Raw genomic sequence first — 14,085 nt, 5'->3', positions numbered from 1 at the left:
TACTCCTGGGATTAATCAATCCACACCTGAGGCCAGACCTGTTCGACTGACACCATCTCCCACCAACCAGGGTGGCAGGCTCAGGAGTGGGAGAGCCTATCGTGGCCTGGTCAGTCGGAGTTAGCTCCGCCCCCTGTCCTTTATTACCTGCCCTGTTCTCTTCCTCAGTGCTTGTAATTCTTCTGGATTCCTGGCCTCACTGCTGCTTGCTCCAGCCTGCTCCTGCCGTGCTTCTGCCTTGCTGCAGTTCCGCTTACCCTGCTTTGCTTTGTCCCTGGCTTGCTTCCTTCTCCGTGCCCACTTTGGTATACTCTCTTCATCCTGGTCCTGCATTCTCATTCACCGCGGCGTTTCTTCGCGGCGTTCCGTGGCTACTGCCCCTTCCCTTGCGTGTTCCCTGTTTGTTCTCCCGTGCACTTAGACAGCGTAGGGACCGCCGCCCAGTTGTACCCCGTCGCCTAGGGCGGGTCGTCGCTAAGCCTCTTACGGACCTTACTCGCAAGGGTGCTGATGTCCTCCATTGGCCCCTTGAGGCCGTCCAGGCCTTTGAGACCCTCAAGAAGTGCTTTATCTCGGCCCCCGTGCTGATTCAGCCCAACCAAGAGGAGCCATTTATTGTGGAGGTTGACGCATCCGAGGTGGGAGTGGGGGCCGTCTTGTCCCAGGGTACCAGCTCCCTCACCCATCTCCGCCCCTGTGCTTACTTCTCTAGGAAGTTTTCGCCCACGGAGAGTAACTATGATATTGGCAACCGCGAACTTCTAGCCATTAAATGGGCTTTTGAGGAGTGGCGGCACTTCCTGGAGGGGGCCAGACACCAGGTAACGGTCCTTACGGATCACAAGAATCTGGTTTTCCTAGAATCGGCCCGGAGGCTTAATCCTAGACAAGCTCGGTGGGCACTATTCTTTACCAGATTTAATTTCTTGGTTACCTATAGGGCTGGGTCCAAGAATATTAAGGCTGATGCTCTGTCACGTAGTTTCATGGCCAATCCTCCTTCTGAGAAGGATCCGGCTTGTATTTTACCCCCCGGTATAATCGTTTCTGCCACGGATTCTGATTTAGCTTCTGATATCGCGGCTCATCAGGGTGCAGCTCCCGGGAACGTCCCTGGGGACAAACTGTTTGTTCCCCTGCAATACCGGCTGAGGGTACTTAGGGAGAACCATGACTCCGCTCTATCTGGTCATCCTGGCATCTTGGGCACCAAACACCTCATTACCAGAAACTATTGGTGGCCTGGGTTGCCTAAAGACGTTAGGGCTTACGTCACCGCTTGTGAGGTTTGCGCTAGGTCAAAAACCCCTAGGTCCCGACCTGCGGGCCTACTACGTCCCTTGCCCATCCCCCAGAGACCTTGGACCCATATCTCCATGGATTTTATCACCGATTTGCCTCCATCTCAGGGCAAGTCGGTGGTGTGGGTGGTAGTCGACCGCTTCAGTAAGATGTGTCACTTTGTGCCCCTTTAAGAAGCTACCTAACGCCAAGACGTTAGCTTCCTTGTTTGTGAAACACATCCTGCATCTCCATGGGGCCCCAGTCAATATCGTTTCTGACAGAGGGGTACAGTTTGTTTCCTTATTTTGGAGAGCCTTTTGTAAGAAGTTGGAGATTGATCTGTCCTTCTCCTCCGCCTTCCATCCCGAAACTAATGGCCAAACGGAAAGGACTAACCAGTCCCTGGAACAATATTTAAGGTGTTTCATCTCTGACTGTCAATATGATTGGGTCTCATTCCTTCCCCTTGCTGAATTTTCCCTGAATAACCGGGTCAGTAACTCGTCAGGGGTCTCCCCGTTTTTCTGTAATTTCGGGTTTAACCCAAGGTTCTCCTCCGTCTCCCCTGGGTGTTCCGATAATCCTGAGGTAGAGGATTTTCATCGGGAACTGTGCACTGTCTGGGCCCAGGTTCAGAAGAACCTAGAGGCGTCCCAGAGCACACAAAAGATTCAGGCGGATAGTAGACGTTCTGCTAACCCCCGCTTTGTCGTCGGGGAATTGGTCTGGTTGTCGTCCAGGAACTTGCGCCTTAAGGTCCCGTCCAGGAAGTTTGCCCCCCGATTTATTGGACCTTATAAGATCATTGAAGTCCTCAGCCCTGTATCCTTCCGTCTGGAGCTGCCCCCATCCTTTCGCATACATGACGTCTTCCATGCCTCCCTCCTTAAACGCTGCTCCCCGTCCTGGTCCCCCTCGAGGATACCTCCTGTTCCCATTCTCATCCCTGAGGGGGTGGAATTCGAGGTGGCCAAGATTATGGACAGTAGGATGGTCCAGGGCTCCCTCCAGTACCTGGTCCATTGGAGAGGATACGGGCCAGAGGAGAGGACTTGGGTACCTGCCCGTGATGTTCACGCTGGGGTATTGATCAGGAGGTTCCACCTTCGCTTCCCTACTAAACCGGGTCCTCTTAGTAAGGGTCCGGTGGCCCCTCATAAAAGGGGGAGTACTGTTAGGGATCTGCCAGCTACTACGTCTAGGTATACTCCTGGGATTAATCAATCCACACCTGAGGCCAGACCTGTTCGACTGACACCATCTCCCACCAACCAGGGTGGCAGGCTCAGGAGTGGGAGAGCCTATCGTGGCCTGGTCAGTCGGAGTTAGCTCCGCCCCCTGTCCTTTATTACCTGCCCTGTTCTCTTCCTCAGTGCTTGTAATTCTTCTGGATTCCTGGCCTCACTGCTGCTTGCTCCAGCCTGCTCCTGCCGTGCTTCTGCCTTGCTGCAGTTCCGCTTACCCTGCTTTGCTTTGTCCCTGGCTTGCTTCCTTCTCCGCGCCCACTTTGGTATACTCTTCATCCTGGTCCTGCATTCTCATTCACCGCTGCGTTTCCTCGCAGCGTTCCGTGGCTACTGCCCCTTCCCTTGCGTGTTCCCTGTTTGTTCTCCCGTGCACTTAGACAGCGTAGGGACCGCCGCCCAGTTGTACCCCGTCGCCTAGGGCGGGTCGTTGCAAGTAGGTAGGGACAGAGCGGTGGGTAGATTAGGGCTCACTTCCATCACCTCCTTCCTGCCATTACAGCTATCATGTGCAATAATTTACCTGCTCCCAGTGTATAGTTATAACTTCCTTTGTCCAAGCATCCAAAAATAGGCCACAAGGCATCATTAGGAACGAAGTTAGTCCGGTGTGTTAAAGTAAAAGTTTTTAGTCTATCCCCAAATGATTTCATTACAGGGCATGGCCACAAGCAGTGGTACAGATTTGCATCAGTCCCACTACATTTAAAACAGGACTATTATATATGCCCATCAAATAACCCATTGTGGGAGTGAGATACGCTCTGTGACATATCTTCATTCTCATTTCCAAATACCTAGCAGACGGTAAATATTTATGAGCTTGTTCTTTTGCCAACAGAACATTTCCATAAGTAAGAGTTGAATAATCCAGTACCCACTTGGAAAGAGAAACTGCCGCCTCTGCATAATTTATTAGTATGTGTAGAGCTTGATAGTTTCGTGATATCGCCCCCTTAACAGTTGTGAGTTTATTGAATTTCGCATGAATAGTGGGGTTCCAATCTCTATCGGTTAGTTTATGTAATAAAGTGTTAATATAATTTTTCGCCTGAAAATACATGAATTGTGGGAATAAGATATCTGGATATTTCCGCAGAAGCTCTATTCTTGTATACATCCTCTTTTCAGCAACATGAAGTAAGAAATATATGTTTTTGATACCCGCCCTTTACCAGTGTCGAAATATTGCATGAGACCCATCATCCTGGAAGTTGGGATTCTTGACTAAGGTTAGATAAGGTGAGATCAAAGGGGAAACTTCCAATATGCATCTGATTTTGTTCCACCCTTTCCATGTAGAAAGCAAGAGAGGATTATCTTTCACTCCTTCCGGCAGCATTTGATGCTGTAAATGAAGCATGGTGGGTAGTGCACAATATGGGAGGAGGTCTTGTTCTAACTTGGAGTCTGAAAAATGTGATTTGTTATTTATCCAATCCCTTATCACCCGAAGTAAGGATGCCAGATTATATATTCTGATATTAGTGAAAGCTATCCCTCTGTTGAGTTTAGGTTGTTGTAACAGTTTGTACGCTATCCTTGGCCTCTCCCCCCCCCCCCCCCAATAAAATTACGGTATAAGAAATTTAGACTTTTTTTTGTCCCCCTGGCGTGGGATAAATTGGGAACGTATGAAATAGATATAAAAGTCTGGGTAATTCGGTCATTTTTAATAAGTATGCTCTTTCCAGTTATGAAAGGGCCAGAGATCCCCATATCTTCAGAGTCCCCTCCAAAGTTTGTATGTATGGACGGAGATTTCAGCGAGAAAGCTTGCCACCTAAACGGATATGCAGATGACCATAAAGGTCGTGACAGTCCCCTAAGCAAAAGTGCCTCAGTTTTATCAATGTTGAGAGTGTAGCCCGAAAGGCTTCAAATGGTGGACAGGTCCCTCAATATATGAGGTATGGCTTGTTTGGGATTGGAAATCAGGAGTATGTCATCCGCAAACGCTGCTAATTTGAGTTCTACCTCGTCTTTTTTTTTATGCCCTGAAATGCTGGGGAGATCTGTAAATGATGTAATAAAGGATCTATCGACAAATTAAAAAGTAGGGGAGAAAGTGGGCATCCTAGTCATGCCCCTCTAAACATATCTACATGAGGTGTGTTATGTCCGTTAACCGTGATTTGTAGTCCTAGTGTCAGTTTGTAGGAGCGCTATGTAGTTCATAAAAGTAGCACCGAATTTGCGCTGTGTTAGGGCCTCAGTCAAGAAAGGCCATTCCACCTTATCAAACGCTTTCTCCGAGTCTAGACTCATGAGCATAGTTACCTGGCTATGTTGATTTTGAGCTATCACTGTGGCCGCTACTGCCGCATGAATATTCTTTATGCACTGCCTTCCCTAACTGAAGCTTGTCTGTGTTGGACTAAGTATTTGTGGTACAATGAGCTGTAATCTTTTGGCTAGAATTTTAGATAAGAATTTATAATCGCTGTTCGGCAGTGATATGGGTCTATAAGACTGTGGGTCAATCGGATCTTTGTTTAGTTTTGGCAAGAGAATAATTCTGGAGTCCGTAAAGTAGTCTGACAGAACTGTCTGTGTATAAGCGGAATTATATAGGTTAGTTAAAGTTGGAATTATTTCTGGAGACAGCATTTTATAAAATTCAGCCGAGAATCCATCCGACCCTGGTGTTTTACCATTTACAGATGCTTTAATTACATCACAAACTTCCTCCTTTTGTATAACAGAATCGAACATATTTTGCTGTTCCTCTGGGTGGGCACCTGTAAAGTGTGAAGGAAAGATCAAATTTTTAAAGGGTCCGCTGGGGCAGCTCGATATAAATCTTGAAAGTAGTCCTGGAAGATTTTCCCTATTTTGTCCGGATTACAGGTTAAGCTCTCTGTTTGAGGATTACGCAGTGTCTGGATGGGTTTGTATGGTTTAATTCACTTTGCCATAGTGGCTAGTAAAGATCCTGCCTTATTTCCCCATCTATAGAATCTATTCTGTGTGTGTTTGACCTGCCATTGTGGGTTCACTTGTCCAAAAGTTTCTAGAAGATGTTTAGCTGTTATATTTGTTGAGCTTGAGGGGTTGGGTCCTGAGCATATATTGATTGGGCTGACCGCAAAGATGTATGTAGTTTGTTGAATTGTTCCCGTTGTATTTTTTCCTATGTGCTATGTAGCCAATTATGTGACCTCGGATTACGACTTTTGCCGTTGCCCAGAGCAAAGGTGCATCTTCTAGGTGTTCCATATTATCATCCAGGTAGTTAGTCCATTGTATCTTTAAATAGTATTTAAAGTCCTCTGAATCTACCAGGTACGATGCAAACCTTCAGAACATAGTTCTCTGTTGAGGTATAGCTATCCGAAAAGACATATGTATAGGTGCATGATCCGAAATTGTTATTGGGTTAATTCGGGATACGAGATGGTGTGTAAAGAGTGTAGTGGATATAAAAAAATAATCAATATGAAAATTTGTTGTGTACCGCAGAATGGCATCTGTATTCCCGTGAGTTTAAGTTTGTGATCCTCCAAGGATCGCAGGAACCCAGTTGTTCCTTAAAGTCCACAGATCAATCCACACAGTGCTCATGTGGTGACACGTTTCGTCACCACGTAACTTCCTCAGAGCTCTGGGAAAGTCAAGTGGTGACGTAACGCGTCAGCGTACGCACCTCTTTCTGTGACGTCAAATGCCGAGCATTGTGTGGATTGATCTGTGGACTCACCTGTGGAACCGCTTGCTGCATACACGTTTTAAACGTATAACCTTCATGCCGATGAGGGCCTGATGACTCAAGAGCTTGATGACCAGAGAGACGTGGTTAATATACATACGTTTCGTCCTAGTTTACTTGCCTATTAACCCATATGATATATGGTTCATCAAGGAACTCTCTTCATTTGAACAATAACTGTTTCTTTTCAAAAACCACTATTGCCTTTTGGGCTCCTGCGTATTTCTGGCCTGGATGCCGGCCACAACATGATCTCTGGAAAAGCACCAAAGCTTGCAATCTGACAGATCCACAGCACATATGGAATTTAATGACAACATCTCAACCTCCACTTCAGAAGCCATAACTATTGGCGATAAGTATATTATTTGACATGGGCTGTTGAACAAATCTTGTTGGCTAAAATCTGCATGCTATGTTGATGCAATTTATTGCAATTTTTCATTGTAATTTCCTACAGCGAGTTCTATAGGTTACACATATTGTTTACATCCCTTTCATTGTATCCTTACAGTGGGATCCATAGGTTATATATGTGGATGCACTCATGTAGTGCATCAAGTTACACCCATTTTTGTATCCACACCTGACACATTGAATATGTTCCACACATTAAAGGAACAGTGTCATCGCAAATAATTTTTTTATATGTTAAAGATGTTAGTGCTGTAATAAAAACGTTTATATTCATTTGTGTGTTTGTGTTTTACTGTTTCTTATTTTTACACTTTTTCTTCCCTATGGGGGCTGCCATTTTTTGTTCCATTTCTGTGTGTGCCGATTAACGACACACACAGACATGGAATACGGCAGCCACAGTCCCATAGGGACTGCGAACGGCTCCCGTCCCATTGACTGCCGTGTACGGCGTCTGTGTGGGAACTGCGCATGCGCCGCTCCCACACAGACCTATTCAAAATTGGTGCCGTCCGGCGCCATTTTCCTGTGGACCGGAAGTCGCGGCCGGACAGTAATATTACTACTTCCGGTCGCGGCTTCCGGACTTGTGCACATGGAACAGCGGCAGCAAACGGAGCGGACGGGCCAGAGGGAGCCGCGGCGGCAGGAGCAGGTAAGAGATTTCAATGTATGTTAGTGTTTGTGTGTGTTTACTACTGTATGTAAACCTACTACACTGTGGGTTACCTCAAAAAATGGCGACACACAGTGTAGGAGGTTAAACCTTTCAAACCCCTCGTTTATCCCGGCACTAGCCAGGATAAAGGAGGGGGGGATGCTGAGAGCTCACTAGAGCGAGGGCTTTTAACCCAATGTTGCAATGCTGCAATTTAGAAACAGCCCCATCTAGTGACCAAAAATGGGTAGTATTATAAATTAGAAATAATTTATAATATTTCCTGGCTCGTGCCAAAAAAAAAAAAAAATTTGAACAATGTTTAATCACCCACACACTAAATGTTTCTTTTTTTTAAAAAAAACATGTTTTTCTGGCAACACATTCCCTTTAATTACAATCGCTAAACGCATGATCTGCACATTGCCCATTACTAAACGGGTCTATTAAACGCATGATCTGCACACTGCCCATTACTGAACGGGTCTATTACTAGCTTACCATACTGCAACACTTGATCTTGAACTTGATGTTATAATCCTTGATTATTATTGATAATTCATGTGTACTAGTGACCCGGCCGGGCCTGTGGTGTCTATTTTTGTTTGTCTATTGTATGTATTTTGTGTTTGATTGTTTAAATTGATACAGGGTCGCACTTATCGCTACCCTCTGTTTCTTAACTTACTGATAATACATTTTTGATATTTTTATACATCGCTGAGCCGAGTGCCAGTTTACCAGTGGTTTCCCCTCAATTTCCCTTTCTCCTTGCCCCTTTCCCAGTTCCCTTTGTCCCTTTCCCCTTTTCGCATTATAATAGTTTACACTTACTGGTTGGCACCGTACGATTTGTACTGAGCTCTAGCATTTAATATGATCCAATCTCATATATAGTTTAGTACATAGTACATCTGCAATTCAACAAGTTTTTAAAGGAATGTGCTAAAGTGGGGACTATCTCTCCCCTAATTATGATTTGATATTCTCAGCCATCTTCCATGTGAAGGTGTCGCCTGGCATCCAAAGGATTGTCAAAGGTTAGTGATCTTGTTCCATCTTTTATTCTCAGCTTGGCCGGGTATAGTAGTTGAAATTTCGTGTTCTCTGCTAGCACTTTACAGATGGGTACAAAAGTCTTCCTCTTTTGCGATACTGCGGCTGAAAAATCTTGGAAACTTAAGATTCGGTTACCCTGAATCCGCAACTCCCTTTGCTGTCTATATGCCCTCAGAATTCTCTCTTTTACCCATAAATTTAGATATTTTTGCAATAACCTAACGTGGTCTGCTATTTCCGTTTCCCCTGTTGGCATCCAGAGGGCCAATTCCAAACGCTCTTTCAATTGTTAGAGGGTCACTCAGTGTCTCCAATTTCAGAGCCGCTGGCAGTTCCTTAGTCAGTCGAAAAGATGTTCCCCTCCTACACCCTCTGGGATGCCAACAAAGCGCAGATTGTTTCGACGATGTTGGTTTTCCATGTCTTCCACCTGGTCTCGGAGTGCCACCTCCAATGTTTGGCTGTGTTGTAGAGTGGTTTCAAGGTGGGCAATAGTTTGTTCCATCCCTTGCACCCGAGTTTCCAATTCCACTATTCTATGCGCATTGTTAGTAATTTGAGATAGCGTGGAATTTATTGAGGTATGGAGCACTTCGAGACGTTTGTCAAACAATGGGATCAATAGTTGTGATACTTTGTCAGCCACCAAGACTGCTTGAAGATCATCCCTATTAAAAAGTCCCAGAGGACTAGAACTAGGAGAGCGGTTTGGAGGAGTGATGTCATCTCCTGAAAAAAGATCAGCCGTATTGGATACCTCATCAGGTGAAACTTTACTTTTAGTATTGGATGTTTTGGAAGTGGCCTTGTATTTGGCCTGCAGCTTTTGTATATGCATTTTTCTGTCCCTGATCTTTAGTCAGCTCGCAGCTGTCTGCCAGACGATTTTGTAGTAAGATTTCTGTCCATAGCAAGGTCCCAGCGGACCGTTTCAAATGCAAGGGAGAGGCAGAGTTATAAATGCAAAATAGGTTACATAAAGAGCACAGTCCCCATGTACCTATTTCTATTGCCTCATTTGAAGAATAGGCGCCCTCTAGTTGCGGTCATCTAGTTAGAAGATGTAACAGAGGAGGGCAGTTTTCCCAATATCTGTGTCGTAAAAGTGAATGTGATGATCCAGTCGGTAGTGATTACCAGAGATAGTAGAGTATCCTGTGCATATAAAAGTATTCTCAGTATAAACCGTCAATGGATGTCAGTCCGCACATAAGAGTATAGTGCACTTCAGCGTCAAGAGATTCAAAGTTACAGGGATGTAGAGAAATCTACAAATCAGCCACTACATGGCGTCAGACACTGTGCAGTTTCTGCAGTAAGTTGTATTTCATATCTAAAAGTTTCCAGTTCACACGCAGGGAACAGTAGTTTTTAAGGAACGTTATTCTCCTCAAGTCACATAGATAAGCAAACCACATCGATATGTTGTCATGCAGTGAGGCAAGTAGGGTAGCAGTGCAGAGAACTTCTCTGTATCCAGGCGGTGATGTAGTGTCCGATACCAGTGAGGTGTCCCGGTCGGTCTTGCGGGAATGTGTGAGAAGTCGTCAGCGGTCAAGCACTGCAAATCATCCCACTACACTGAAGGGAGCCGTGCTGGAAGGGACCCTCATCTCTTTCCGCCCTTTCTCCGGTGGTCGTTTGTGTCACCTCTCTTGTAGCGTGTCAGGGAATTAGGCCCTAGATCCCGCGGCCTGGCGGGTAATGGCACCGCCGCCTCTAAGAGCGATCTCACACTCACCTGTTGGGCCGAATTCGGCAATAGATAATGAGCTCCCGCAGCAGAGTAAGGCTGTCTCCGGGGTGTAGTCGTGTCTCAGGTCTCAAAAGCCTATGATGCTTGGTCCAGAGACTAGGAGCTGCAGCGTGGAGCAGGAGCCAAGTTGAAACGCGGCCATCCTGGATGTCCCGCCATCGGAAGTCCATCTATATATTTTATTTTGTAATCAAAGTTTTTTCTTTAAGCCAAAGCCAGGAGTAGAATCAAAACCAATTACGTATACTTCTCCTTCCTGCTTGATCCACTTCTGGCTTTAATTTAAGAAATAAAAATAAAAAAACTCCGTCAAAACTGCATTTGTGTTTGTCTGAAATGAATGTTATAAATTTTGTCTGCTTTGTGGGTTAAAAAAAGCTAATTATATTCATCCTAATCCTAACAGAAAACTCCAGTAAGAAGACTGAGGGAAACTTCATGCTATCGATAAATCATAAAGTAGAAGATAAAGATATGCAGCAGTCTTCAGGAGAAAACCTCATTACCCTTAATGTAAATCCAGGACTTCACAGTACAGATCTATCATATATTTCCCCTAATCATGAGGAACCTTCTCCTGACCAATCACAGATTGCTACCACAAGTACAGCTCAGAAAGGCGGTAAAAGGTTTCAATGTGGTCAACAATGCACAAAAATCTCAGGTCTTTTAACACAGAGAATTCTCACAGGGGAGAAGCCATATTCATGTTCAGAATGTGGGGAATGTTTTACACATAAATCACATCTTGCTGTACATCAGAGAAGTCACACAGGGGAGAACCTGTATTCATGTTCAGAATGTGGGAAAAGTTTTACAGATAAATCACATCTTGCTTTACATGAGAGAAGTCACACCGGGAAGAAACCGTATTCATGTTCAGAATGTAGGAAATCCTTTAAATCGAAATCACATCTTGCTGTACATGAGAGAAGTCACACAGGAGAGAAACCGTATTCATGTTCAGAATGTAGGAAATCCTTTAAAGCTAAATCACATCTTGCTGTACATGAGAGAAGTCACACAGGAGAGAAGCCGTATTCATGTTCAGAATGTGGGAGAGGTTTTACACAAAAATCACATCTTGCTGTACATGAGAGTAGGCACACAGGAGAGAAGCTGTATTCATGTTCAGAATGTGGGAAATGTTTTGCACATAAATCAGATCTTGTTATACATGAGAGAACTCACACTGGAGAAAAGTCATATTCATGTTCAGAATGTGGGAAATGTTTTACACGTAAATCAAATCTTGCTGTACATGAGAGAATTCACACAGGAGAGAAGCTGTATTCGTGTCCAGAATGTGGGAAATGTTTTACAGATAAAGTAAGACTTGTTGTACATGAGAGAATTCACACAGGAGAGAAGCCATATTCATGTCCAGAATGTGGGAAATATTTTACATATAAATCACGTCTTGTTGTACATGAGAGAAGTCACACAGGAGAGAAGCCATATTCATGTCCAGAATGTGGGAAATATTTTACATATAAATCACGTCTTGTTGTACATGAGAGAAGTCACACAGGAGAGAAGCCGTATTCATGTTCAGAATGTGGGAAATGTTTTACAGATAAAGCAAGTCTTGTTACACATGAGAGAATTCACACAGGAGAGAAGCCATATTCATGTTCTGAATGTGGGAAATGTTTTACATATAGATCACATCTTGTTAGACATGAGAGAAGTCACACAGGAGAGAAGCCATATTCATGTCCAGAATGTGGGAAATATTTTACATATAAATCACGTCTTGTTGTACATGAGAGAAGTCACACAGGAGAGAAGCCGTATTCATGTTCAGAATGTGGGAAATGTTTTAGAGATAAAGCAAGTCTTGTTACACATGAGAGAATTCACACAGGAGAGAAGCCATATTCATGTTCTGAATGTGGGAAATGTTTTACATATAGATCACATCTTGTTAGACATGAGAGAAGTCACACAGGAGAGAAGCCATATTCATGTTCAGAATGTGGGAAATGTTTTACAGATAAATCACGTCTTGTTATACATGAGAGAAGTCACACAGGAGAGAAGCCGTATTCATGTTCAGAATGTGGGAAATGTTTTACAGATAAAGCAAGTCTTGTTACACATTTGAGAATTCACACAGGAGAGAAGCCATATTCATGTTCAGAATGTGGGAAATGTTTTATTACTAAATGCAAACTTAAGGATCATCAGAGAAGTCACACAGGGGAGAAGCTGTTTTGATGCTCTATATGTGGAATATATTTTACAAGGAAATACGTTTTTTAAACTTAGAGAATTTACATGAAGCCATATTCTTGTTTAGAATGTGAGAAATAAGATTCTAGGGATTGCTCATCCAGGGGACAGTGATACACCATGGACCAGGATAAAGGGATAATTCACCTTATCAAAGTCCTACAGTCCACACAACTTTACTCACTAAGTATTTCATGCAGTAGGTAAGCAAGCTAGTACGTCTAAAATGTAGAGATAGGGAAGATACTCCGCTAAGATACCAGAAAACTCGCCACTTGGGCAGATGGTTGTTGAGGATTGGTTGGGCTATTCTCATGCTCAGGAGTTGGCACCACATCCTGGTTCTTTATTGTGTCTACATTTTATTAAAGTAATGGAGGATTGCCTGTACTATAGTGGCACCCTGACTGGTGTAGTTAGTGCTCAAAAACTAAACTGTAATGTAAGAGATAGTAGCCTGGGGTATCAGCATGGACAATAAAGCTCCAACGCATTTCAGGGACTGAACGGACCTATTCGTCAGGGGTAGGATTGCCCTAGCTGATCTGCTTCTCATTATTTCACTAGATAAGAAAAAGAAGAATTAAGTCTAAGGAAACCAAAATCATCTGTTACTGCGTTCTTATAATTAAGTGTACGTGAAAGTGATTAACTGATGTTTAACCCGTTAGTGACCGCCAATACGCCTTTTTCACGGCGGCCACTAAAGGGCTTTATTCTCATGCATAAGCCTTTTTACGGCGCTGCATCAGAATAAATTAAACAGAGCAGGGAGCTGTCAAATCTCCCTGCTCTCACCTGCCAGGCGTAGCTGAGGGCTGGGGGCGTCCCTATTTTAACAGGTGAGATCAATATAAGTATCGATCTCGCCCGTTAACCCTTCAGATGCGGTGCTCAATAGCGTGCACCGCATCTTGAGAGTAATTTTTGGAGAGAAGGAGGGAGCTCCCTCTCATCCCACTGACACCTGGCGATAAGATCGCCGAGGTCCTGTGTCTCCGGGGGCCTAATAAAGGCCCCCAGGTCTGCCTGTAGCGAATGCCTGCTAGGTCATGCCGGAGGCATGTCCTAGCAGATGCCTGACCGTTTTAAACGGCCAGGCAGTAATACACTGCAATACAAAAGTATTGAAGTGTATTACAATAGCGATCGGAGGATCGCATATTAAAGTCCCCTAGTGGGACTAGTAAAAAAAAGTTTAATAAAGTCAATTAAAAAAAAAAATGAAAAACCCGCTTTTTCCCCTTACAAACTGCTTTACTATTAAAAAAGTTACACACATTTGATATCACCGCGTCCATAACGACCCCGTCCATAAAGCTATTACATTACTTAACCCGCACGGTGAACACCGTAAAAAATTAATAAAAAATTACGGAAAAATTGCTGTTTTCTGTGAATCCTGATATTAAAAAAATTTGATAAAAAGTCGCATCTACTCCAAAATGTTACCAATAAAAACTACAAGTCTTTCCGCAAAAAAAAAAAAGCCCTCATACATCTGCATCAGCGGAACAATAAAAAATGTTATAGCTCTTTAAATATGGAAGAAAAGCGTTTTTGCTGTATAAAAATAGTAAAACATACAAAAAAACGATACAAATTTGATATCGTTGCAATCGTAACAACCCGCTGAATAAAGTTATTGTGTTATTTATACCACACGGTAAAACGGCATAGATTCAGGACGCGAAAAAGAGTGGTGAAATGTCTGATTTTTTTC

At 43.9% G+C, this 14,085-nt stretch overlaps 1 protein-coding gene across 1 annotated transcript in view; it reads left to right on the top strand.

Moving 5' to 3' along the window:
* Nucleotides 1-14,085, top strand: part of LOC142664536 (uncharacterized) — a 39,283-nt gene extending 25,198 nt beyond the window's left edge. Inside the window, exon 4 of the mRNA XM_075843698.1 lies at nucleotides 10,534-14,085. Within this exon, the coding sequence (XP_075699813.1) occupies nucleotides 10,534-12,347 (1,814 nt within the window). The 3' untranslated portion in view covers nucleotides 12,348-14,085. The remainder of the gene's footprint in view (nucleotides 1-10,533) is intronic.

The sequence above is a fragment of the Rhinoderma darwinii genome, chromosome 1 (genome assembly GCF_050947455.1).
Source record: "Rhinoderma darwinii isolate aRhiDar2 chromosome 1, aRhiDar2.hap1, whole genome shotgun sequence".
NCBI classification, from domain to species: Eukaryota; Metazoa; Chordata; class Amphibia; order Anura; family Rhinodermatidae; genus Rhinoderma; species Rhinoderma darwinii.
This window is presented reverse-complemented; position numbering and strand designations above follow the sequence as displayed.